This window comes from Nycticebus coucang, chromosome 17, assembly GCF_027406575.1.
Source record: "Nycticebus coucang isolate mNycCou1 chromosome 17, mNycCou1.pri, whole genome shotgun sequence".
Taxonomy (NCBI): Eukaryota; Metazoa; Chordata; class Mammalia; order Primates; family Lorisidae; genus Nycticebus; species Nycticebus coucang.
In genome coordinates this window covers 87,199,260-87,224,299 of record NC_069796.1, presented here as the reverse complement: position 1 = coordinate 87,224,299, position 25,040 = coordinate 87,199,260, and the positions used below count along the sequence as shown (strand labels likewise).

Below are 25,040 nucleotides of genomic sequence, written 5' to 3'. Positions count from 1 at the left end.
AGTACCTTTGGAATTCTAATAGCAAGTACATAACTGTATTTCAAAACCTATTTCAAAATTGTTTGCCCAGTTTGGAGATTTATTCAAGCCTTTGTTTTGTTTCTTCAGTTACTTTCTTTCTTTCTCTTTTTATTTTTTTTTTTTGAGGCAGAGTCTGAAGCTGTCGCCCTGGATAGAGGCTGTGGTGTCATAGCTCACAGCAACCTATGACTCTTGGTCTCAAGCGATCCTCTTGCTTCAGTTTTTCTATTTTTAGTAGAGACGGGGGTCTCACTTTTTTGGTCAGGCTGGTCAAGCAATCCACCCGCCTACCAGAGTGCTAGGATTATAGGCATGAGCCACCCACCCCACCCACCATGACCACCCTTTTTTTTTTTTTTTTTTTTTTGAGATAGAGTCTTACTATATCGCCCTCAGTAGAGTGCTGTAGCATCACAGCTCACAGCAATCTCAAACTCTCATCCTTAAGTGATTCTCTTGACTCAGCCTCCCAAGTAGCTGGAACTACAGGCACCTGCCACAGCTCCGGGCTATTTTTTTTTTGGTTGCAGCTGTCATTGTTGTTTAGCTGGCCCCAGGGCAGGCTAGAACCCACCAGCCTCCGTGTATGTGACCAGAGCCCTACACACTGAGCTACGGGCACCAAGCCTTTTTTTTTTTTTTTTTTTTAATTTTTTTTTAGAGACAGAGTCTCACTTTGTCACCTTCAGTAGAGTGCTATGGCACTCATAGCAACCTCCAGCTTTTGAGCGTAGGCAATTCTCTTGCCTAAGCCTCCCGAGTAGCTAGGACTACAGGCACTTGCCACAGTGCCTGGCTATTTTTTGTTGCAGTTTACTTTTGAGTTGTATGGACGGAAGTTTGGGCTCCTGCTCTGCCATAAACTGTCAGTGACCTGCCTATTTAAGATCTGAGTTGTAGCTTCCGACAATAATACCATCTCTTTCAAAAGGTTGTTAGGATACTTGAACAAAATGGTTTACGTTAAGGTCCCTAAAACAAACCCTGACAGGTTGGACCTATTAACCAGTGTTAACTCATTCTCCACTTACCTATTTTGTATAGCTACTTCTTTTTTGTGTGTGTGCAGTTTAGGCCAGGGCCAGGCTTGAACCTGCCACCACTGGTATATGGGGCCAGCGCCCTACTCCTTGAGCCACAGGTGCTGCCCCTCTGTAGCTGCTTCTTTTTTTTTTTTTTTTTTTGTGGTTTTTGGCCGGGGCTGGGTTTGAACCCGCCACTTCCGGCATATGGGACCGGCGCCCTACTCCTTGAGCCACAGGCACCGCCTGCTTCTTTTTTTTTGAGACAGAGCCTCAAGCTGTTGTCCTGGGTAGAGTGCTGTGACATCACAGCTCACAGCAACCTCCAACTCCTGGGCTCAAGCGAGTCTCCTATCTCTGCCTCCCAAGTAGTTGGGACTACAGGCGCCCGCCACAACGCCCGGCTGTTTTTTGGTTGCAGCCGTCATTGTTGTTTGGCGGGCCCGGGCTGGATTCGAACCCACCAGCTCAGGTGTATGCGGCTGGCGCCTTAACCGTTTGAGCCACAGGTGCTGAGCCTCTGTAGCTTCTTTTAAGAATCTTTTACCCTTCATCAATTCTGACCACTTTTTAACTAAATAAAACACCAAATAATCCTAGTCAGTCTCTTGGTTCAACTAACCCTGATTGATGAATAAACTTTATTTTCATTCCTGACTTAACTGTGATGAGCTTAGTGCTTGTTTTATTTCATTTTAGAAAGTGAAATATCATCAGAGACATATTTTTTATTTTTTTGAGACAGAGCCTCAAGCTGTTGCCCTGGGTAGAGTGCTGTGGCATCACAGCTCTCAGCAATCTCCAACTCCTGGACTCATGCGATTCTCCTGCCTCTGCCTCCCAAGTAGCTGGGACTATAGGCACCTAACACAACACCTGGCTATTTTTTGGTTGTAGCCGTCATTGTTGTTTGGCGGGCCTGGGCTGAATTCGAACCCGCCAGCTTTGGTGTATGTGGCTGGTGCCTTAGCTGCTTGAGCTACAGGCTCCGAGCTAGAGACAGATATCGTAACACTCTAAAAGTTAAACTGTTTTATTTATTTCTTTATTTATTTACAGAGTCTCACTATGTCTCCCTTGGTAGAGTGCTGTGGTGTCCTAGCTCACAGCAACCTCAGACTCTTGGGCTTAAGCAATTCTCTTGCCTCAGCCTCCCAAATAGCTAGGCCGATAGGCACCCACCACAGTGCCCGGCTATTTTTTTGTTGTAGTTGTCGTTTAGCAGGCCCTAGCCGGGTTTGAACCCTCCTGCCTTGGTGTATGTGGCCGGCGCCCTAACTGCTGAGCTACAGGCACTGAGCCATAAATAGAGCTCTTAATAATTTGGTCATAGAATAATTTGTATTTTTGTCAACTTTATAGAGAATTAAGTTCAGCATCTGGCTGTTGAACCATGATGTGATATTGTCACCAGTCCCCCAAATCTTATTGTTACAGACCTACTCTGTCCAGTGGAACTTTCTTTTTTCTTTTCTTTTTGAGACAGTCTCACTTTATCCCCTCAGTAGAGTGCTGTAGCGTCACAGCTCACAGCAAACTCCAATTCCTGGGCTTAGGCGATTCCCTTGCCTCAGCCTTCCAAGTAGCTGGGACTACAGATGCCCGCCATCCTCGGTATATAGGGCTGGCATCCTACTCACTGAGCCACAGGTGCCGCCCAAAGCAATGGATTTTTTGTTTGTTTGTTTGTTGCAGTTTTTGGTCAGGGCTGGGTTTGAACCTGCCACCTCCAGCATGTGGGGTGCCGCCCTGCAGTGGAACTTTCTATAATAATGGAAATGTTAGCTCTCTGCTCTATTCTGGATCCACTGACTATGTAGGACTGGTAACACTTAAAATGTGGCTAATGTCATTGAAGAACTGAATTTCTAATTTTAGTTAATTTAAATTTTCTTTTGTTTTTTGAGACAAGGAGTCTCAAGTTATTACCCTGGATAGTGCTGTGGCATCACAGCTCATAGCAACCTCAAACCCTTGGGCTTAAGCAATTCTCTTGCCTCAGTCTCCCAAGTAGCTGGCACTACAGGCACCCGCCACAGCGCCCGGCTGTTTTGTTGTTGTTGTTGCAGCTGTCATTGTTGCACATTGGTGGCCCGGGCATCACCAGCTAATGGGTACTGAGCTATGGGCACCACCCTTAATTTAAATTGAATTAGCTACTGGTGGGCTACCTTACTCTTGAACAGTTGTAGTACTCAACCTTTAAAGGGTATACAGTATTCTCTGAACAGAAGTGTATTAAAAGTATTTAGTGGTTTAAAGAGAATGAAAAGGTGCCACAACTGAAAGTGGCTACAGTGGCTTGAACTTGGATTAGCTTGTTGTTAGACATGGAATGTAGGGTTTCCATAGAGTGGAAATTGGATTCTGGTTTATCTGCAGTGTGAAAGAAACAGGGCCTTTGCAGGTGAACATTTTGTGCATGTATGGAAATCCCATTGTCTTTAAAGTGAACTTGTGAACATGCTGTAACCCTCCACATTAAGCTTGTGTTCGCCCCCCCCCCCCCACACGCACATATATAAACACATAGTAACCACAGTGCTGATTGTTTCTATTTATAATAAGATTAGGGAGCACTTCAAGTCTGATGGGGCAGTCATTTCCTTTATGTGTATCTTAAGGTGGGTTCTCTGGAAGGTCTACTTTGAGAAGCATATGCAATTTAGCATGCAGGGTGTTGATTAGGGCATGCCCTTGGTATCTGGACTTGGGGAAAAGAGAAGTTGGGTTGCCTCAAAGGCCCACTTATAGGGTAGCCTTGGCCAACCCTATTGGAACAGGCCTTTGGAGTAGCCTTCTGTTGGGCTGGATGGCCAGGCCTGTATACTCCTACCAGTCAGTCAGGATGAGCATCAACCTGGGAAAGGGCAAGATGTTGGATGGGGCAGATCTCTACAGCTGCCGCAATCCCAGCAGCTAGGGTCCTTCAGGTAGGGTCTGGGTCGTATGTATATCATGGTGCTTGCCAAAATTAGAAAGTATTTTTCTTACATTTTTAGATTGAATTAATTTGACTCATTAGTTTGCCTTCTGGAGAGATAAAGAGTGATTCTGTCCTCCCTGTGGTTACCCTACTCCTCCCCCCACTGTATGTGTGTGTGTGTGTCTGTACATGAACGGCATTATAGTGCTCATTAACCCTTCCCAGATGAAACATTCTGGTTTCCTTAAACACATGGTATCTGTTTCAACCTGGTATTCTTGGTGTGGTTGAGACTTCCTTGGTTTTATTTAGCCATCTATATGCATATTTTCAAATATTTATCAGTGACATTAAAGTCCTATTTCATGTGAATTTAAAATTCCTGGCTCATTTCAGTCTTCACCCTGTTGAATTTGTCCTTGGATGATTTGAAGGCCTTCTGAAGGAATCGTGGTCAAGTTGGAGTAGAACGTAAATCCTCGGAAGCCAAAATTAGATATAGAACCATTACTAGGAAAGGCATCCTTTTGGGGCCAGAGGGATCCTTCTGGGTAACTGTCAGTTACTATCAGATGGTCTGTTACAGCAGGTGTTGAAGAGCTTGGCCTGAGAGTTTTAGGGTAGCCTGTCTTCTTCACATTCAGTAGGGGAAATTAATTTTTCTCTCTTTTTTTGAGACAGAGTCTGACACTGTGCCCTGGGTAGAGTGCCATAGCGTCATAGCTCACAGCAACTTCCAACTCCTGGGCTCAAGATTTCTTGCCTCAGCCTATAAAGTAGCTGGGACTACAGGTACCCTCTACAATGCCCAGCTACCTTTTCTAATTTTTTTTTTTTTTTGGCCAGGTCTGGGTTTGAACCCGTCACCTCCAGTATATGGGGTAGGTGCCCTACTCCTTTGAGCCACAGGCACCTCCCCCCACCTTTTTTTTTTTTTTTTTTTGAGACCAAGTTTCAAACTGTAGTCTTGGATAGAGTGCCATGGTGTCACAGCTGACAGCAACCTTAGACTCTTGGGCCTTAAGTGATTTTCTTGCCTCAGCCTCCCAAGTAACTGGGACTACAGGTGCTTGCCACAATGCCCGACAATTTGTTTTTTATTTTTTTTAATTAATTAATTTTTTTTTTTTTTTTTTTTAGAGACAGAGAGTCTCATTCTATCACCCTCAGTAGAGTGCCGTGGCCTCACACAGCTCACAGCAACCTCCAACTCCTGGGCTCAAGCGATTCTCTTGCTTCTGCCTCCCAAGTAGCTGGGACTACAGGCGCCCGCCACAATGCCCTCGGTCCGGCCGGGTTTGAACCTGTCACCTCCAGTATATGGGGCCAGCGCCCTACTCCTTTGGGCCCCAGGTGCTGCCCTGTTTTTTTGTTTTACAGACAATGCAGATGCTTTATTTAACACTTCCAAATCATCCCTGTTGGCTTGGCGCCTGTGGCTCAAGCGGCTAAGGCTCCAGCCACATACACCTGAGCTGGCGGGTTCAAATCCAGCCCAGGCCCGCCAAACAACAATGACGGCTGCAACCAAAAATAGCCGGGCGTTGTGGCACGCACCTGTAGTCCCAGCTACTTGGGAGGCTGAGGCAGGAGAATCGCTTGAGCCCAGAAGTTGGAGGTTGCTGTGAGCTATAAAGCCACGGCACTCTACCCAGGGAGACAGCTTGAGGCTCTGTTTCCAAAAAAAAAAAAAAAGAACAAATCATCCCTGTTAAGCCAAGTGGTTGCCACCGTGACATCCAGCACACAGCCACGTTCAGTGTAGGCTCCAAGCTTCTCTGTCCAACTATAACAGGGTGAACCCGTCACCCTAGTGGGGCCTTTCATGTTGTGAACGATGGAGTGGGTGTGTTGTCCATAAATTCCAGGTGCACCTGTGTACTGCCCCCGAGGACTGGTACTGCCCAGCTCCTTGGTGACCATGGCCAGCTTTATTGGCTACATGCAGCTGGTGTGCATATGGTGGCGTGGTGGCAGTTGGGCCAGCGGAGAGGTGCCCGGCTATTTTTTTTGTTGCAGTTGTCATTGTTATTTAGCAGGCCTGGGCCAGGTTCAAACCCACTAGCCACTGTGTATGTGGCCAGTGCCCTACCCACTGAGCTACATGTGCCACCCTTTTTCTATTTTTAGTAGAGCCAGCATCTTGCTTTTGTACAGGCTAGTCTCGAACACCTCGAGTCCACCCACGCCAGCCTCCCAGAGTGCTAGGATAATAAGGGTGAACCACCATTTACTTGTCTGTTCCAACTCTGTCTCATTCCATTGCCTCTCCTTACAGCAGGTCACTAACTTTGGTCATTCCTTTGAATTATTATTTTATTATTATTTTTGAAGACAGTCTCACTTTGCCCCACATTGGTAGCGTACTGTGGCATCATAGCTCACAGCAACCTCAAACTCTTGGTCTCAAGAGATTCTCTTGCCTGAGACTCCCGACCAAGTAGCTGGGACTACAGGTGCCCGCCACAACGCCCGGCTATTTTTAGAGACAAGGTCTCAGCTCTGACTCAGGCTGGTCTCGAACCTGTGAGCTCGGGCAATCCACCCACCTTGACCTCCCAGAGTGCTAGGATTACAGTGAATTTTTATAACATAAAATGTCATAAATGCATATATACTTAACAACATTTTGTCTAGCTATGCTTATTCTTGCGCTCTGTAAAATGGTATAATACCACTATATTTGAAGACTTGTCTTCTGCACTTGGCGTTGTTTTTCTAAACAAACGTTGCCGTATGCAGTGGTTCATTCACTATTTCATGATGCCCCACTGTGTAAATACCACATTTTATTCAATCTCCTGTCAATGGACATTTGAGTTGTTGCCATTATTTGCTATTGTGAACATTGCTGAGAAGTCTTCTATATGGCTCTTACTATACGTTTTTCCTGAATATATACCTAAAAATATGACTGTCAACTTACAGGATATACAAATGGCAAACTTTGCAAGATAACGTAAAATAACTTCCCAAGGTGATCATATCAGTATTAGAATCCAATTAGCAATGTATCTAATTTAGTCCTTAACCCACATCTCCTTTAATACTTGGTACTCAGAAACTCAGGTACTCAGAAACTAATTTTTGTCAACATAGGAGTATAAGAAAAACCTCATTGGAGATTTAGTTTGCATTTTTCTTATCACCAATAATAAGTGCTTTTTCATTTATTATCGGCCAGGATAATAAGGAAAGGATTTTATATTTCACTTGAGTCATTTGGCAGTTGATTTTTATGTTTAGTATTTGGATAGATAGCTATCTTTCATCTTTTGTTTGCTTTTCTAAGCCGTGTAGTCTGTATTTGTGCCATTTTTTTAGAGTAAAATTCCAATCCAGGATGTATCACCTTGGCTTAGTATCACACTTTGCTGAGTTTTTATTTATTTATTTATTTATTTTTGAGACAGTCTCACTGTGTCACCCTCGGTAGAGTGCCGTAATGTCACAGCTCACAACAACCTCAAACTCTTGGACTTAAGCAAGTCTCTTGCCTCAGCCTCCCAAGTACCTGGAACTACAGGCACCCGCCACTTCACCCAGCTATACTTTTGTTGCAGTTGTCATTGTTGTTTAGCAGGCCCGGGCCGGGTTCTAACCCACCAGCCTCATAGTATGTGCGCCATAACTACTGTGCTATAGGTGCCAAGCCTTTGCTGAGTACTTTAAATATATTGAGAGTGTTATGCTATTTTTTTTTTTTCTTGATACAGAGTCTCACTTTGTCACCCTTGGTAGAGTACTATGGCATCATAGCTCACAGCAACCTCAAACTGTGAGGTTTGGGCTCAAGATCCTCTTGCCTCAGCTTCCCAAGTAGCTGGGACTACAGGCGCCCGCCACAACGCCCGACTATTTTTAGAGATGGGGTCTCATTCTTGTTCATGCTGGTCTCAAACTCCTGAGCTCAGGTAATCCACTCACCTTGGCCTCCCAGATTGCTAGGGTTATAGGTGTGAGGCACGGCGCCTGGCAGTTAGACTATTGTTCATCTGTGTTAAAAGTACGGTAGGACCTCTGTAAGTTGACCACCCAAGAAAAGACTGTAACAAACTAGTCACCTCAAAGGAGAGTGTCAACGTAAGGAACTTCCTTAATGTGTGTGTCTGGTCTGTGAAAATCAGGTCAAGTTAAGGAGATGGTCAGAAATGGAGGTTCTACTGCATTTGTATTTTGGGTTTTGAGGAATATGTCTGTTTCGTGAACCTAAGGAGAGTTCCAGGAGACAGACAGCAATGCTAGCCTAGGCTTCAAGGATACTTGGAATTCCTAGTGTGTCTCCCAGGTCCAAGGGTGCCTCAAAATATAATTAAATTCAGTAGCATTTCTAAATCATTTTAGTAACTATGTCCAACACTTAACAGATGTTTGTTAAATAGAGGTGTTCTTCGTTTAGCCAGCCCTCCACCGGCCCTTGAGTGCTTGCTGCCTTGTGCTCTGGTCCACAGACACAAGTGTGCCACGTTCTGCCTGTCAGCTCTGAAGCCGCTGGCCACTTGGATTCACTTTCTGATGGAGGCTCTACCAGTTAACATCCTGTTGTCAGAAGTCTGTCTTTTGATCCACTAAAAACTGATTGCTTTGTAAAAGGTAAAGAAACCTAGGATTGTTTTAATGGTTTTAAGTATCTTTGTGCTAAAAAGCCTGCTTCGCTGCTGCGCAAGTGTCATGCCCTGGTAGGGAAGGTGCTGTGGACCCTGCCCTTGCAGCGGCAGCGGTTCCAGAGAGTGGGCTCAGGTCCAGGAAGCCCTTAGGTATATGTGGGAAAGGGGAGAATCTGGAAGTTTCTGACAAATGACAAGGAGTACTGATGGAGTATTGAATCATTCACTGTGTGGAGTAGAACAATTTATGCAAGTTATTTAAAGGTAGAAAAGGAGGATATAGTTAGTGATCTTGTTCTTTTTCTTTTTTTTTTTTTTTTTTGGCCGGGGCTGGGCTTGAACCCGCCACCTCCGGCATATGGGACCGGCGCCCTACCCGTTGAGCCACAGGCGCTGCCCGATCTTGTTCTTTTTCTTCTCTCTCTTTTTTTTTGAGACAGAGTCTCACCAGGTGGCCCTCCATGGAGTGCCATGCGTGGAGTCACAGCTCACAGCAACTTCCAACTCTTGGACTTAAGTGATTCTCTTGCCTCAGCCTCCCAAGTAGCTGGGACTACAGGCGCCCACCACAATGCCTGGCTATTTTTTAGAGATGGGGTCTTGCTCTGGCTCAGGCTGGTCTCAAACTTGTGAGCTCAGGCAATCCACCCCCTTCAGCCTCCCAAGTACTGGGATTACAGGTGTGAGCCACCAAGCCTGGCCTTTTTTTTTTTTGAGACATTGTCTTACTATATCACCCTCAGTAGAGTGCTATAGCATCACAGCTCACAGCAACCTGAAACCCTTGGGCTTTAAGCAATTCTCTTGCCTCAGCCTCCCAAGTAGCTGGGACTACAGGTGCCCACCACAACGCCCGGCTATTTTGTGTTACAATTGTCATTGTTGTTTTAGCTGGCCCGGGCTGGGTTTGAACCCACTAACTTCGGTGTATGTGGCACCGTAAGCACTGTGCTAAGGGCGCCGATCCAATGATCTTGTTTCTAAATTACATCTTCAGCTTAATTTTTTAGTCTTGGGAATTCAGGATGTAAGGAACTCAGGTGATCTGTCTTGCTTGTAATGTTGGCCTTGGGGAAAATGTTAATTCTTTCTGATTAGAAGGTCATATTTCCCAGATTGTATTCCAAGACAGCAAAGGGGGTAAATAAATAAGTAAACACTACTACTTTGTTCCCTTCCTTTTTTTTTTTGGTAGAGACAGAGTCTCACTTTATCATCCTCAGCAGAGTGCGGTGGCATCACAGCTCACAGCAACTTCCAACTCCCAGGCTTAGGCAATTCTCTTGCCTCAGCCTCCCTAGTAGCTGGGACTACAGGCGCCCGCCACATGCCTGGCTATTTATTTGTTGCAGTTTGGCTGGGGCTGGGTTCGAACCCGCCACCCTGGGTATGTGGGTCTGGCGCCCTTCCCACTGAGTACAGGCGCCACCCCCCTTTGCTTCCTTCTTGGGAAAAAGAAAAAAAAAACATGGGCGGCGCCTATGGCTCCAAGGAGTAGGGCGCTGGCCCCATATGCCGGAGGTGAGGTGGCCGGTTAACCCAGCCCCCAGCCAAAACTGCAAAAAAAAAAACAAAAAAACTTAGTGCAAGACTTCCTTGACCACTTTGTCCTCACACTCCGCTCAGCCCTGCCAGGTACAGGGCATTGTTAATATTGACCCCAAAGCTGGGACAGAGTTTTTCAGTCTTTGGAGGATAATTTTCATTCATGGCCAGGGTTATTTTTAATTCTAAGGTCATTGAAATGGCTGGAAACAATGTTAGGAGCAGAAAAAGCTCAAGAGTTTTTGAATTGCTGAGTCTGTATTACTTAGGGTTAGTGCAGCTTCAGGGTGTGGAGACAGCTCTGCAGATACGTACATTACAAAACCAGTAGGAAACTGGACAGCAAAGGGAAGCCATTATATTCCCAGTATTCCTCCTCGTCTTCAGTTAACCACCTCAGGCTCTCTGCAGTGTCACATTTGAACTTTGTACTAGAGAACTACAATGTTACCTGGCAAGGGGAAAGGCCCTAGATGGGACCAGAACTAGATTATAAATGTGGTCTCATAGTTGTTTTTTTTAGGATAGGAAAGAAATTTTTTTTTTTATTAGAGACAGACTCTCACTTTGTTGCCCTTGGTAGAGTGCTGTGAAGTCACAGCTCACAGCAACCTCCAGGTCTTGGGTTTAGATGATTCTCTTGCCTCAGTTTCCTGAGTAGCTGGGACTTACAGGCACCCACCACAATACCTGGCTATTTTTTGTTGCAGTTTGGCCGGGGCCAGGTTCGAACCTACCACCCTTGGTATATGGGTCCGGCGTCCTACTCACTGAGCCACAGATGCTGCCCAATTTTTTCTTTTTTTCTTTTTTTTTTTTTGTGTAGAGACAGAGTCTCACTTTATGGCCCTCCGTAGAGTGCCATGGCCTCACACAGCTCACAGCAACCTCCAACTCCTGGGCTTAAGCGATTCTCTTGCCTCAGTCTCCCGAGTAGCTGGGACTACAGACGCCTGCCACAACGCCCGGCTAATTTTTGGTGGCAGTTTGGCCGGGGCCGGGTTTGAACCCGTCACCCTCGGTATATGGGGCCGGCGTCCTACTCACTAAGCCACAGACGCCACCCAATTTTTTCTTTTTTAGGAGACGGTGTCTTGCTTTTGCTCAGGCTGGTCTCAAACCTGTGAGCTCAGGCAATCCACCCACCTCACGGCCTTCCAGAATGTTAGGATTACAGGTGTGAGCCACTGCGCCCAGCCTTTTTGCTGATGTTTTGTCTATTTCTTATTTCAGTAGTTGAGGAAGGGGTATTGAAATCTTAAAATTTCTATTTCTTTTTTTTTTTTTTTTTTTTTTTGTAGAGACAGAGTCTCACTGTACCGCCCTCGGTAGAGTGCTGTGGCGTCACACGGCTCACAGCAACCTCCAACTCCTGGGCTTAAGCGATTCTCCTGCCTCAGCCTCCCGAGTAGCTGGGACTATAGGCGCCCACCACAACGCCCGGCTATTTTTTGGTTGCAGTTTGGCCGGGGCCGGGTTTGAACCCATCACCCTCGGTATATGGGGCCGGCGCCTTATCGACTGAGCCACAGGCACCGCCCTTAAAATTTCTATTTCTTCAATTAGATTTTGCTTCATATAGTTGACAAAATTGTAATAATAAATACCAATAATAAAAGATGAGTACAAGTCACATTGAGCACGTCTTGTAATTGCAGTAGTCAAACATAACTTGAGTATTACAGATTTTTTCCCAAGTGTCTGGTGAGAAGCAGGCATGTCCCCTGCCCAGCTGAATGTCACATCGTGTTTGCTGTGTCCTGTGCGGTGGTCTTTTCCTCTACCTTGGCTAGTTCCTTACTTGCATTATTACTTTGCTCAGTACTTAAGGGCAACTCTTCACAAATCTGGTGTTTTCTCCCCGTGTAGCTCTCAGACCTTTCCCTGGGCATTCTTGCTGGCTTAGGTTTTCTCACCTGAGTCCCTCAGGCATTGCTTCAGGGCTTAACCCTCACTGAATGATGACTGACTTGTCAGCTTGCTTCACGTGATGTGCCCAGATTTGAATGTATTCTTTAATTGATGATCTTTGTTATCCTACAATCCACACATATAGAATGATTTATGGAAAGTATTTTGGGAGTTAGCTGGAAATTTTCAGTTAGTGAAAGTTAGAAAAATCTGCTTTAATTTATCTCATTTTTGAAATTTAGGAAAGATAATATAGTAGAGAAGATTTTTTAAAGTAGCAGAATATGTGACAAATTAATCTAATAATTTACTCCTACGATGAACTTAAAATTGTTTTCTTTATATTTAAGGTACATAAAATTTACTGCATAATTATAGAGGAAATGCAGAAACACGTCTTAAATCTTAGAGGAAGAATGTCTTTCTGACTTGATGCTTTTACTAACATTAACGATTCTTTGAAAGTCATTTTTGGTAATCCTCTTATTATCTGCTGAAGTTCATACAGAAGCTGAGCTGACGAGATTTACGATCCACTGTGTTAGTTTTCATTCTTTAGCAGTATAAATTAACTAGAGTGCCAATAGAATATTTAAAAGAGCGTCATCTGTCACAAATAATCAGAAATTCAATCTAGGTAGATAAGAAGAAAAGTTACAGTAGGTGTAACTTTTGGCATGACTGTGAAGTCTGTGCTCCAGCTTAATTTTTTTGAGACAGGGCCTCACTCTGTCCCCCTATCTAGAGTGCAGTGGCATCATTGTAGCTCACTGCCACCTCAAAATCGTGGGCTCAAGCAATCCTCCTGCCTCAGCCTCCTATGTAGTTAGAACTAGAGTTCTGTGCCACCACGCCCAGCTAACTTTTGTGTGTGTGTGTTTTTTTTGTTCGTTTGTTTGTTTTTTGAGAGAGAGTCTCAATCTGTCGCAGTGGCATCACAGCTCACAGCAACCCCAAACTCTTGGGCTCAAGCGATTCTCTTGCCTCAGCCTCCCAAGTAGCTGGGACTACAGGTGCCCACCACAATACCCAGCTATTTTTTGGTTGTAGCTGTCCTTGTTTGGCAGGCCCCAGCTGAATTCAAAGCCACCAGCTCCAGTGTATGTGGCTGGCGCCCTTGCTCTGGCCGGTCTTGAACTCCTGACCTGAAGCAGTCCTTCCACCTTGGCCTTGGAATTTGCTAGGATCATGGGCATGAACCAACCGCTGTTTGGCCCATCTACCTTAATTTTTATAACATAAATGATGACTAATCTTAAAGCCATACAAAGTCATTGATTATTTGTACAAAACTTTATTATTTTGTTTTTTTTGAGACAGTTTCACATGGAACTACAAGCACCTGCCACGATGTCCTGTGATGTTTGCTTGGCAGGCCCGGCACGGGCTGGACCCGTCAGCCCAAGAGCTCGTGACCAGCACCTTAACCACTGAGCTACGGGCACCCAACCCCAAACTTAAATTAAAGGGCTAATTTTTTACCACTGTTTCCATGAAATTGCTCTTCAACTGCTTATTTCTCTTAAACTTAGATATGAACTACTGATTCATTAGAAGATAAATTCAGCATTACAGAAACAATTTTACTCATCCAATCTCTTAAGATAACAAAATAAACATCAGAATAATTGAATATAAGAAGAACATCAAATAAAATTCTTAGTTGTTTTTATTTTTTTAATGAAATCAAGCTTTTATTTAGAGACGGACTTACTCTGTTACCTGGGCTGGCGTGCCATGACCTCAGCCTCACTCATAGCAACTTCAAATTCCTGAGTTCAAGTGACCTTCTTGCCTCGGGCTCCCAGAGTATTAGAATTATAGGCATGAGCCACTGTGCCGGGCCTGGTATTAAGCTTTTAGAAGTTGACAGTGTTGTTTTAAACATTTGTTTCATTGACAGATTGATGGAAACAGGGTCTCACTTTGTTGCCCAGACTGGAATGAAGTGGCTTTGCTTAGGTACACCATAGCTTCAACTCCTGGGACCAAGCAATCTTCCTGACCTAGCCTCTCAAGTAGCCACATCACACTTTTTCATTTTGAAAGTTTAAAATGGCATAGATTATGGGGGGATGAAATTAGGTTTTTTCTTTTCTTTTCTTTCTTTTTTTTTTTTTCTTGAGAAAGAGTCTCCCTCTGTTGCCCAGGATAGAATGCCATGGCTCTAGCCTAGCTCATGGCAACCTCATATACGTGGGCTCAAGCAATCCTTCTGCCTCAGCCTCCCCAATAGCTTGGACTACAAGTGCCTGCCATGACACATGGCTATATTTTTCCTATTTTTTTTTTTTTTTAGTAGAGAGAGGTCTCCATCTTGCTTAGGCTGGTCTTAAACTCCTGAGCTCAAGGGATTATCCCTCCTCAGCTTCTCAGAGTGTTGGAATTACAGGCGTGAGCCACGAAGCCTGGCCTTCAAGATATTTTAATAAAGGGGAATAGTTCATTTGATTTTTTTTTTAAAGATCAATAATTTAATTTACATAATACCTTTTATTTCTCTCTCATTTTTGTAGGTTCTGCCGGAGACTTCCATTTGGCCTCAATGTGAAATTAAAATAGAAATTCATATCTACATGTATGTTGCTATCGGGATGATTCATTGGTCATGCCTGAAGAGGGAAATTCTATTTTAGATGGCTGACCACCAGCAAAAATAAATGCTTATCCTAGATGTCAAGCATCTCCTTTTTACTGGAGTGAAAATCCTCTCCAGATACCAACAGAATATCAACAAAGGAAAATGCTTTGCACTTTAAGGATGTCAGCAACCTAAATTCATGCCCCTATCTGTACAGTTGCTGTGGATGGTTTGCCATCTGAAAGCTCCTCAAGTTCTCATCCAGGCCCCGTGTCTGTTTCTGAAATGTCTCTGCTTCATGCTTTGGGTCCAGTGCAGACCTGGCTGGGACAAGAGCTGGAGAAGTGTGGCATTGATGCCATGATTTACACTCGGTATGTCCTCAGTCTGCTGCTGCACGACAGCTATGATTACGACTTGCAGGAACAGGTATTTACACATTTTAAGTATTTTGTAAGAACTGATTGTGTCTGTATGTATACGTTTTTCTTAAAAGAGTACATCCATGCTCCAGAGTTGAGCTGTTCATTGGTGTGCAGACTTTCAGCCTGTCAGTGACAAGATGGTGAGAATCTGCTGTGGAATGTGAACTGGCCATGTCACTAAGCAGACTGTTTATTAGAGTTATTCTGACATGAGATCCTAGGTCTGTGCCATGGACTGGTCATGGTCTGACCTGCCCCCTTTGAATAACACTGCTCCAGAATGCTGCTTTCCAGTATTAGGAAACTCATGTGTTATAACTAAATATTTACTCATTCTGTCTGTTACACTTTCTACCACTCTAAATTTAATACTGTTTTTTATCTGCAGCAGTGACATTAAATTGCTTATTAATCAGTGTGTGTAAAGCGCACAACTTTGCTATAAGTCACTGTGTATCACCTTGTAAATTGGTCAAACACATTTTATTTGCCTTTGCTGCTAAGTTTAAACAGTGAACCAAATCCACATGCTTGAAAAAAATCCTTAATCTCACTCTCCAAGAAGAGCTTCTGAAAGTGAGGTGTGACAAGAGAGAAGCAGAGTCATTTGTAGTGAGTGAATGGATTCTGGCTTCTGTTGGACAGATTTCACGTAAATCTTTTGGGTTTTGTAAACCATTGATGGAAAGAAGGGAGTATTTTGTGGGTGATGTGTACTGCCATTTTGCTGTTATTTACACCGAAAGCAGAAACAAAGTTTCATTGAGAGGAGAAACTGACTTTGTTCTTCCAAGCCATAATGAAAAGCCTCAAAATCCTGTAAATACCGCCTGTGGCTCGAAGGAGTAGGGCACCGGCCCCATATGCCAGAGGTGGCAGGTTCAAACCCAGCCCTAGCCAGAAACTGAAAAAAAAAAAAAAAAAAAAAATCCTGTAAATAATACGTACAAAGGATTCCACCGAGACACTGAGTATTTTTCATCTTTTCTGCAGAGTGTCTTTGATGAGAGGTGTTTCTCATCATTTCTGGTGAGACACAAGCAGTGATGCATATTTCCTGCTTCCAGCTTGCTTACCGTTTTGGCTGGTGGGAATTAGGTTAAGTAAGGTTTTGAGAGGATTAACTTATAACCTAATAACTGGCAAATGTGTTATTTTGATAGCATTTTGTATAATTTCTTTACCAAAGTTCTGTTTTTTGCCATCTTTCTAGTAAATGTAAAATATACTTTGTTACAGGCAAGTAAAATATTAAATCTACAAATATGGAAGATTCAAAAATCATGTTCTTTTGTTCTAAACGTAGTCATAGAGAATAGTTTTTTACTAGGACTTTTTATAATTTCTCATTTCTTAGATTTGTTTATCAGCAATATCAGCCTAGAATATTTAATCAACACTAATAAATTTATTAGCACAATGATTCGGTGCTTGTAGCTCAGTGGCTAGAGCGCCAGCCACATGCACTGGGGCTGGCAGGTTCGAACCTGGGGCAGCCTGGGCCTGCCAAACAACAATGACAACTACAAAAAAAAAAAAAAAAAAAAAATTAGCCGCGCTTTAGTCCCAGGCGGCTGTAGCCCTAACTGCTCAAGAGGCTGAGGCAAGAGAATCGCTTAAGGAAAAGAGTTTGAAGTTTCTGTGAGCCGTGACGCCATGACACTCTACCGAGGGCAACATAGTAAGACTCTATGTCAATAAAGAAAAAAGGGGCGGCGCCTGTGGCTCAGTGAGTAGGGTGCCGGCCCCATATGCCGAGGGTGACACGTTCAAACCCAGCCCCGGCCAAACTGCAACAAAAAAATAGCCGGGCGTTGTGGCGGGCGCCTGTAGTCACAGCTACTCGGGAGGCTGAGGCAAGAGAATCGCGTAAGCCCAAGAGTTAGAGGTTGCTGTGAGCCGTGTGACGCCACAGCACTCTACCCGAGGGCGGTGCAGTGAGACTCTGTCTCTACAAAAAAAAAAGAAAGAAAAAAGGGCAATGCCCGTGGCCCAGTAGGTAGGGCAGCGACCCATATACCGAAGGTGGCGGGTTCAAACCTGGCCCCGCCAAACTTCAACAAAAAAATAGCCAGATCTTGTGGTGGGCGCCTGTAGTCAACAGCTACTCGGGAGGCTGAGGCAAGAGAATTGCCTAAGCCCAAGAGCTGGAAGTTGCTGTGAGCTGTGACGTCACGGCACTCTACCCAGAGTGACAAAGTGAGACTCTGTCTCAAAGAAAAAAAAACAACCAAGTCCAAAGATATCTTGTTTATGAGACATATCCAGGACATCAGGAGAGAGAGGAGGAAGGGGACAGGTGGGAAGTAGGTGTCTCTCGCACCCACCAGTGGCAAGGCCAGGAGCTGAACTAATGGGGGCAGTTGATACCTGTTGTAATACAATGTAACGTAAGAGTCAATTGTCCGCTTTAAAGGTGGCAAAATCGATGCACAACCCCAGAGGAGGATGTGAGTGAGGCGTGGAGCCCAGGGCCCTTTTCCTCTACTAGGAGTAAGTAGAATGGAAAGGGGCCTCAGCTTGTGTGATTCGGAACTCCAGCTGACAGCCGGGCTAGCAGCTGTGTTGTGGCTGAGGAAAGTAGACCACCTCTTTTCTCCAGGCTCGTGCTGGCACAGCCGTCAGGTGGAAGCCAAAGGACCCTGCTCTAGAGTGTCCTCACGCCTCTTCTCACCTCTCCATCCTGGAGTTGGTTACTACTGGCCTCATCTGCCATTGGATCCATTGCTTTTCCCAGGCTTGCTTTGACACACACCGCCCTAGGGTTCTGAAACACATTTTAGACGTGGGTTTGATCTCAGCTTTGCATGATGGTTAGGTAGGAAATAACACTTATCCGACCCTAGTCTTGTTGGAGGCTTAATAACCAAGTCGAGTTCCCTATAAACCTGATTAGGGGAGGGTTGTGAACATCATTATGGTGTCAGCTGGTTACTCTGTAAATTCTAGAGAACAACTGCCTTCTAATATGGAGATACAGCTGTCAGTAATTTTATTTCCACAAAGTTTCCTTTTTTTCTTTTTGTCATGATTTCTGTCAAGTAAGTATCATAGATTGTCAGATAGTAAGGAATTCATACATGTCATTTTTAGATCATATGAACTGTTTTTCTTCCCCGTCCTTCAAAGCTTAATCTTTCTCTCGAAACTTTTTGTAATAATTCCTGATGAAAGCAGTGTCTTTTACCAGACTTTATCATATTTCTACTGCAAACTATTACAGTTATGAGAATGTATTTTATTTCTTAAAAGATTATAACATCTTTGGGCAGAATATATTCATATTTTCAAAGAATTTTGACTTTGCCAGGCATGGTGGGTCTTAACTGTAATCCTAGCACTCTGGGAGGCCAAGGTGGGTGGATTGCTTGAGCTCATGAGTTCAAGACCAGCCTGAGCAAGAGCGAGACTCTGTTTCTACTGGAATAGAAAAATTAGCTGGGTGTTGTGGTGGCTGCCTTAGTCCCAGCTATTTGGGAGAAGAGGAGTTTGAGGTTGCTGTGAGCTAAGATGAAGCCCCTGCACTCTACCTGGGGTAACAGTGAAAGTGTGTCTCCAAAACAAAAAAAGAACTCATGAAGTAATTTCAGACCTTGGAAGACAGCTGTACATAGAGCTCTCATGTTCTCCTCATTCAGTTACCAATTGTTAGTATCTTCCACTTCTGCATTTTTTTTTTCTGGTGCATAATAATTGTATGTATCTTGGGAGTGTGTGTTATAATTTGATACATGTATACAATGTGTAATGATCAAATCAAGGTTGTTTTGTTTTGGGTTTTTTGTAAACAGAGTCTCACTATCATGCTCTCAGTAGAGTGCTCTGGCGTCACAGCTCACAGCAACCTCAAACTCTTGGGCTCAAGCAATTCTCTTGCCTCAGCCTCCCAAGTAGCTGAGACTACAGGCATCCGCCACAACACCCGACTGGTTTTTTTTTGGTTGTAGTTGTCATTGTTGTTTGGTGGGCCTGGGCCAGATTTGAACCCACCAGTCCTGGTATATATGGTTAGTGCTCTAGCCGCTGAGCTACAGGCACTGAGCCCCTGCTACTTACTTTTTATTTATTTATTTATTTGCAGTTTTTGGCCGGGGCTGGGTTTGAACCCACCACCTCCAGCATATGGGACTGGCGCCCTATTCCTTTGAGCTGCAGGCGCCACCCACTATTTACTTATTATAAGAGGGTATTTATGTATTTACTGGTATAGTTTGCTTTTTTGTTGTTGTTGTTGGGGATTCATTGAGGGTACATTAAACCAGGTTACACTGATTGCATTTGTTAGGTACAGTCCCTCTTGAAATGGCACACACCAAGACCCCACCCCTCCCTCCTTCCCTCTCTGCTCTTCCTTCCCCACCCCTCCCTCCTTCCCTCTCTGCTCTTCCTTCCCCACCCCTCCCTCCTTCCCTCTCTCTGCTCTTCCTTCCCCACCCCTCCCTCCTTCCCTCTCTGCTCTTCCTTCCCCACCCCTCCCTCCTTCCCTCTCTGCTCTTCCTTCCCCACCCCTCCCTCCTTCCCTCTCTGCTCTTCCTTCCCCACCCCTCCCTCCTTCCCTCTCTGCTCTTCCTTCCCCACCCCTCCCTCCTTCCCTCTCTCTGCTCTTCCTTCCCCACCCCTCCCTCCTTCCCTCTCTGCTCTTCCTTCCCCACCCCTCCCTCCTTCCCTCTCTGCTCTTCCTTCCCCACCCCTCCCTCCTTCCCTCTCTGCTCTTCCTTCCCCACCCCTCCCTCCTTCCCTCTCTCTGCTTTTCCTTCCCTACCCTTTCCTCCTTTCTCTCTCTCACATAGTTTGCTTTTTACCTATCATGTCTGAAGTAGAATCCTCCCAAGTCCTCTTACCTGCTTTATTTCTTTATAACTCTTGTTACTATTTGAAATTATATGATTATTTGTGATACATAAATTATTGTTATTATTATTATTATTATTATTTTTTGAGACAGAGCCTCAAGCTGTCACCCTGGGTAGAGTGCTGTGGCATCACAGCTCACAGCAACCTCTAGCTCCTGGGATCAAGTGATTCTCCTGCCTCTGCCTCCCAAGTAGCCGGGACTACAGGCGCCCGCCACAATGTCCGGCTATTTTTTTGTTGCAGTTTGGCTGGGGCTGGGTTTGAACCCACCACCCTCAGTACATGGGGCCGGCACCCTACTCACTGAGCCACAGGTGCCACCCTAATTTCTCTATTTTTAGTAGAGATGGGACTCTCACTCTTGCTTGGGCTGGTCTCACATTCCTGAACTGGAGGGATTCTCCTGCCTCAGCATCCCAGGGTGTTAGGATTACAGGCATGAGCCACTCTGCCTGATCCATAAATTATTTTTTGTTTGTGTGTCTCTCATGCTGGAATGTACAATTCATCAAGTTAGGAACCTTTTTGCTGTCATGTTTTCCACTACATTCTTGGTCCTTAAAACAGTTCCTGCAATATAGAAGATGCTTAGATATTTATTAAATAAATGAAGAGGTGCGTGCTTCTCTCTCAGGTCTATAACTTGTGTGCCAGGGGAAATGAATAGGTATGTGTGCAAGGGCAAACCTCCTAGGTAACCACTGGGGCCTACCCTTCAGGGATGTTATTGTGGTTTCTTTTAAATCTCCCAATTGAATTGTATCTTCTAACTCAGAGTTCATCATTCTAGAAATGTAGCTGCATTATTATAATATTTGCTCACAGGTTATAAGAATAATCCCAATACTGATTGCTAAATGGGACACATTACTTCTGCATTCAGCAAAGCTCATTTATTCTTTTAGCCAATTTGTAACAAACTCTCGCAGTGCATCCTTTTACTTCAGCATTTACAATTTAGAAAAGCTAGCATCTGCAGTGTTTCCCTTTACAGTTTATTATAATATTTAACAATAGGAACTACAAATGTCTGACTCGTCCTGGGTTCTCGTGTATACCACTGTGTACACTGTGTTTCAGCAAGCGTTCATTCAGTGCACGTTAATTTAAATGCCTTTTATTTGAAAGCCGTTTGATTTGCATTCAGCTAATGCTTCCCATTCTTTATGCTCTTGTTTAGATGTACCTAGTTAGCTTGATGTTCTTCAGATCAGCATTTTAGATGTTAAGGAAGGCAGAAGTGTCTTCTTAGAACATTCCTATACCAGAAAACCTTCCTAAGGATTCGTCCTTGCTTGTGAAGGGAGAACATGTGCGTGCTAGTATTCCCATTGACTCCCACAGCGATAGGAGTCGTTCTGGGAAGTGGGTGTGTGACAGGGTACGATTCATGAAGAATTAAGCTGGAGGTGTCAGAAGGTTATAGGATGAAAAAACTTGTACATGGCTCAGATCAAAGTTTCCCATGACAGCATCTTGAACTTTATCTCAATGACTGTCAGACCACACCAGCCTCCTGTTCTGTTTATCTTTTGAGTTGATTTCCCATCTTACTGCATGTCAGGACCGTGTGATTAAGAACGTGGACTATGCAGTCTGGGTCCTAACTCCTCTACCTTCTTTGCGTTCTGACTTAGACCGTGGATGTGGACTAGTTAAGATCTCTGTGCCTGTCTCCATTTCTACACTGTATACCTCCTGTGCATATCCAGTGGTGTTAACTGAGAATTAAGAACAGTCACTTAGTGCTTATGTGTTTGTTGAGTTGCTGTGGGTGCGAGGCATCATTCTAGGTACTGATAATGCAGTTGGGGCAGTACCAGACACAGGCAGGTGCTTGGTAAATCCTGACAGATGCTATTGTTAACTGCCATACATGCCGACCCTGCCACCTCTCCACCAAATAGCTGTTTCTCCCATCACCTGCTCTTTCCCAGATGGGACAATGCATTTAGACTAAGGACTGACAGATTCCAGTGGCAGTTACTGTTATTTCTTTGTGATGGGATGACCAGATTTTAAAAAATAATTTTAGGAAACGAAAGTCTCTTGATGGCACCGAGATGACAGAATGAACCTGTGTTTATTCACCAAAATATAAGTGGGTGGGCTAAGGGATATTCTTTTGAATATAAAGAGAAATATTTAATACAAAAGAAACACTTTTTTTTGATAGTATAGTTACATATTCTACTCCAAAAGTTAACTTTTGAAAAAAATGCACTATTTGTACCTGACAGATTCCATAAGTCAGGAATTGGGGAAGAATCAATTGGGTGATTGTTCTATTCATCGTGGTTTTACCTGAAGTCACACAGTGGTACTCAGCTGGCAGATGAACTGGCCTGGGAGCCGCAGGATGGCTTCATCGCCACGTCCTCACCTTGGCAGGCGTGTGAAAAGCTGGCTCAGCTGGGACTGTTGCCCAGGGCCTCTTTGTGTGCTGTGGAGTAGCCATGCTTCCATGGTTGGCTGTTTTCCTCAAAACAAGTAGCCTGAGAGAATTAAGTGGATGCTCAAGACCTTTGTGAACCGGCTTACAGTTTTTTCCATTTACAGAAGAATCACCACTCTACCAAGGTACCAGGTTTTGAAATTTTAGATCAGGGACAAAGCAGCAGCTCCAGTGTTCTAAGAGAAAACATAGGCCTTATGTAAGAAACTGGGACATCTTGGCTTGGTGCCAGCCACATACACCGAGGGTGGCGGGTTTGAACGCAGCCTGGGCCAACTAAACAACTGCAACAAAAAAATAGCTGGGCGTTGTGGTCGGCACCTGTAGTCCCACCTACTTAGAAGACTGAGGCAAGAGAATCACTTAATGCCAAGAGTCAGAGGTTGCTGTGAGCTGTGACGCCATGGCACTCTATCCAGGGGAAACAAAGTGAGACTCTGTCTCAAAAAAAGAAAGAAAGAAAGAAACTGGGACTTCTGATTTCCGGTATAGCTTTTGAAAATATAATGGAGCAGGATTATTTTATATTCTGAGGAAAATTATCTCCCGATTTGAAAGATCTTACCCAAACTATTAAGTATGAGGGTAGCAAAGATAGCTTTTGATAGGTAAGGCTGCGGGGAATATTCTTGGTTTGACTGTAACCTGATAGGGATGTTTACATCACATATACTCTTTTTTTTTTAGAGACAGTCTCACTTTGTCGCCCTTGGTAGAGTGCTGTGGCATCACAGCTCACAGCAACCTCCAGCTCTTCGGCTTAGGCGATTCTCTTGCCTCAGCCTCCCGAGTAACTGGGACTACAGCCCCTGCCACAACGCCCGGCTATTTTTTTATTGCAGTTTGGCCGGGGCCGGGTTCGAACCCACCACCCTTGGTATATGGGGCCAGCGGCCTACCTACTGAGCCACAGGTGCTACCCACATCACATGTATTCTATGTGGGATAAATTCTACATTTTAACAGAAATCTAGTTAGATACCTGCCAGTTGTTACAAACTTTTTTTTTTTCATTGACAAAAGTCTCACTTTGTTGCCCTCGGTAGAGTGCTATGGTATATAGCTCACAGTAACCTCAAACTGTTGGGCTCAAGTGATTCCCTTGCTTCAGCCTCCCAAGTAGCTGGGACCACAGGTGCCCACTATAACGTCCATCTATTTTTAGAGATGAGGTTGGGCTCTGGCTCAGGCAATCTGCCTGCCTCAGCCTCCCAGAATGCTAGGATTACAGGTATAAGCCACAGCTCCCAGCCTCAACTAACAAAAAAAAAAAAATGTTTTTTTGGCAGTTTATGAAATAGAGCTAAGAAATCCCCCTTTCTATCCCAGCCTTCTATGAATTACCTTGAATAATGATTAGCTTTGGTTCTTTTATGAAAAATAAATTTAAAATTGCTGCTCATAGGTATAGAATTATTTTGAGTGAGCATTTGATAGGCAGAAGAAAATGTGTAGAAAACTTTACCCATAAGGTATTTGAAAATAGAGTAGGAGTTGGTGCTAATGGTGGACGCACAGTTCCTATCTACGTACTTCCTGAGTTGGTGCTAATGGTGGACGCACAGTTCCTATCTACATACTTCCTGAGTTGGTGCTAATGGTAGACGCACAGCTCCTGTCTACGTACTTCCGGAGTTGGTACTAATGATGGACGCACAGCTCCTGTCTACGTACTTCCTGAGTTGGTGCTAATGGTGGACGCATAGTTCCTATCTACATACTTCCTGAGTTGGTGCTAATGATGGATGCACAGCTCCTATCTACGTACTTCCTGAGTTGGTGCTAATGGTGGACGCACAGTTCCTATCTACATACTTCCTGAGTTGGTGCTAATGGTGGACGCACAGCTCCTATCTACGTACTTCCTGAGTTGGTACTAATGATGGACGCACAGCTCCTGTCTACGTACTTCCTGAGTTGGTGCTAATGGTGGACGCACAGCTCCTGTCTACGTACTTCCTGAGTTGGTGCTAATGGTGGACGCACAGTTCCTGTCTACGTACTTCCTGAGTTGGTGCTAATGATGGACACACAGTTCCTGTCTACATACTTCCTGAGTTGGTGCTAATGATGGATGCACAGCTCCTGTCTACGTACTTCCTGAGTTGGTACTAATGATGGACGCACAGTTCCTGTCTACATACTTCATGAGTTGGTGCTAATGATGGACGCACAGTTCCTGTCTACTTACTTCTGAGTTGGTGCTAATGATGGACGCACAGTTCCTGTCTACGTACTTCCTGAGTTGGTGCTAATGATGGACGCACAGTTCCTGTCTACATACTTCCTGAGTTGGTGCTAATGATGGACGCACAGTTCCTGTCTACATACTTCTCGAGTTGGTGCTAATGATGGACGCACAGTTCCTGTCTACGTACTTCCTGAGTTGGTGCTGATGATGGACGCACAGTTCCTGTCTACGTACTTCCTGAGTTGGTGCTGATGATGGACGCACAGTTCCTGTCTACATACTTCCTGAGTTGGTGCTAATGATGGACGCACAGTTCCTGTCTACATACTTCCTGAGTTGGTGCTAATGATGGACGCACAGTTCCTGTCTACATACTTCCTGAGTTGGTGCTAATGATGGACGCACAGTTCCTGTCTACATACTTCCTGAGTTGGTGCTAATGATGGACGCACAGTTCCTGTCTACATACTTCCTGAGTTGGTGCTAATGATGGATGCACAGC

General features: G+C 44.5%; 1 protein-coding gene across 7 annotated transcripts in view; it reads left to right on the top strand.

Annotated features, from left to right (window-relative positions):
* KIAA0232 (KIAA0232 ortholog) overlaps positions 1 to 25,040 on the top strand; it is an 81,185-nt gene that overhangs the window by 6,576 nt on the left and 49,569 nt on the right. For 4 of the 7 annotated variants that reach the window (XM_053567478.1, XM_053567477.1, XM_053567476.1 and 1 more), the window contains exons 2-3: positions 8,369 to 8,562; positions 14,549 to 15,042. In XM_053567478.1, the coding sequence (XP_053423453.1) occupies positions 14,899 to 15,042 (144 nt within the window). In that variant the 5' untranslated portion in view covers positions 8,369 to 8,562; positions 14,549 to 14,898. Of the gene's footprint in view, positions 1 to 7,825; positions 7,884 to 8,368; positions 8,563 to 14,548; positions 15,043 to 25,040 lie in introns of those variants that run through there. The other 3 variants (XM_053567474.1, XM_053567475.1, XM_053567472.1) reach the window with 3 other exon arrangements.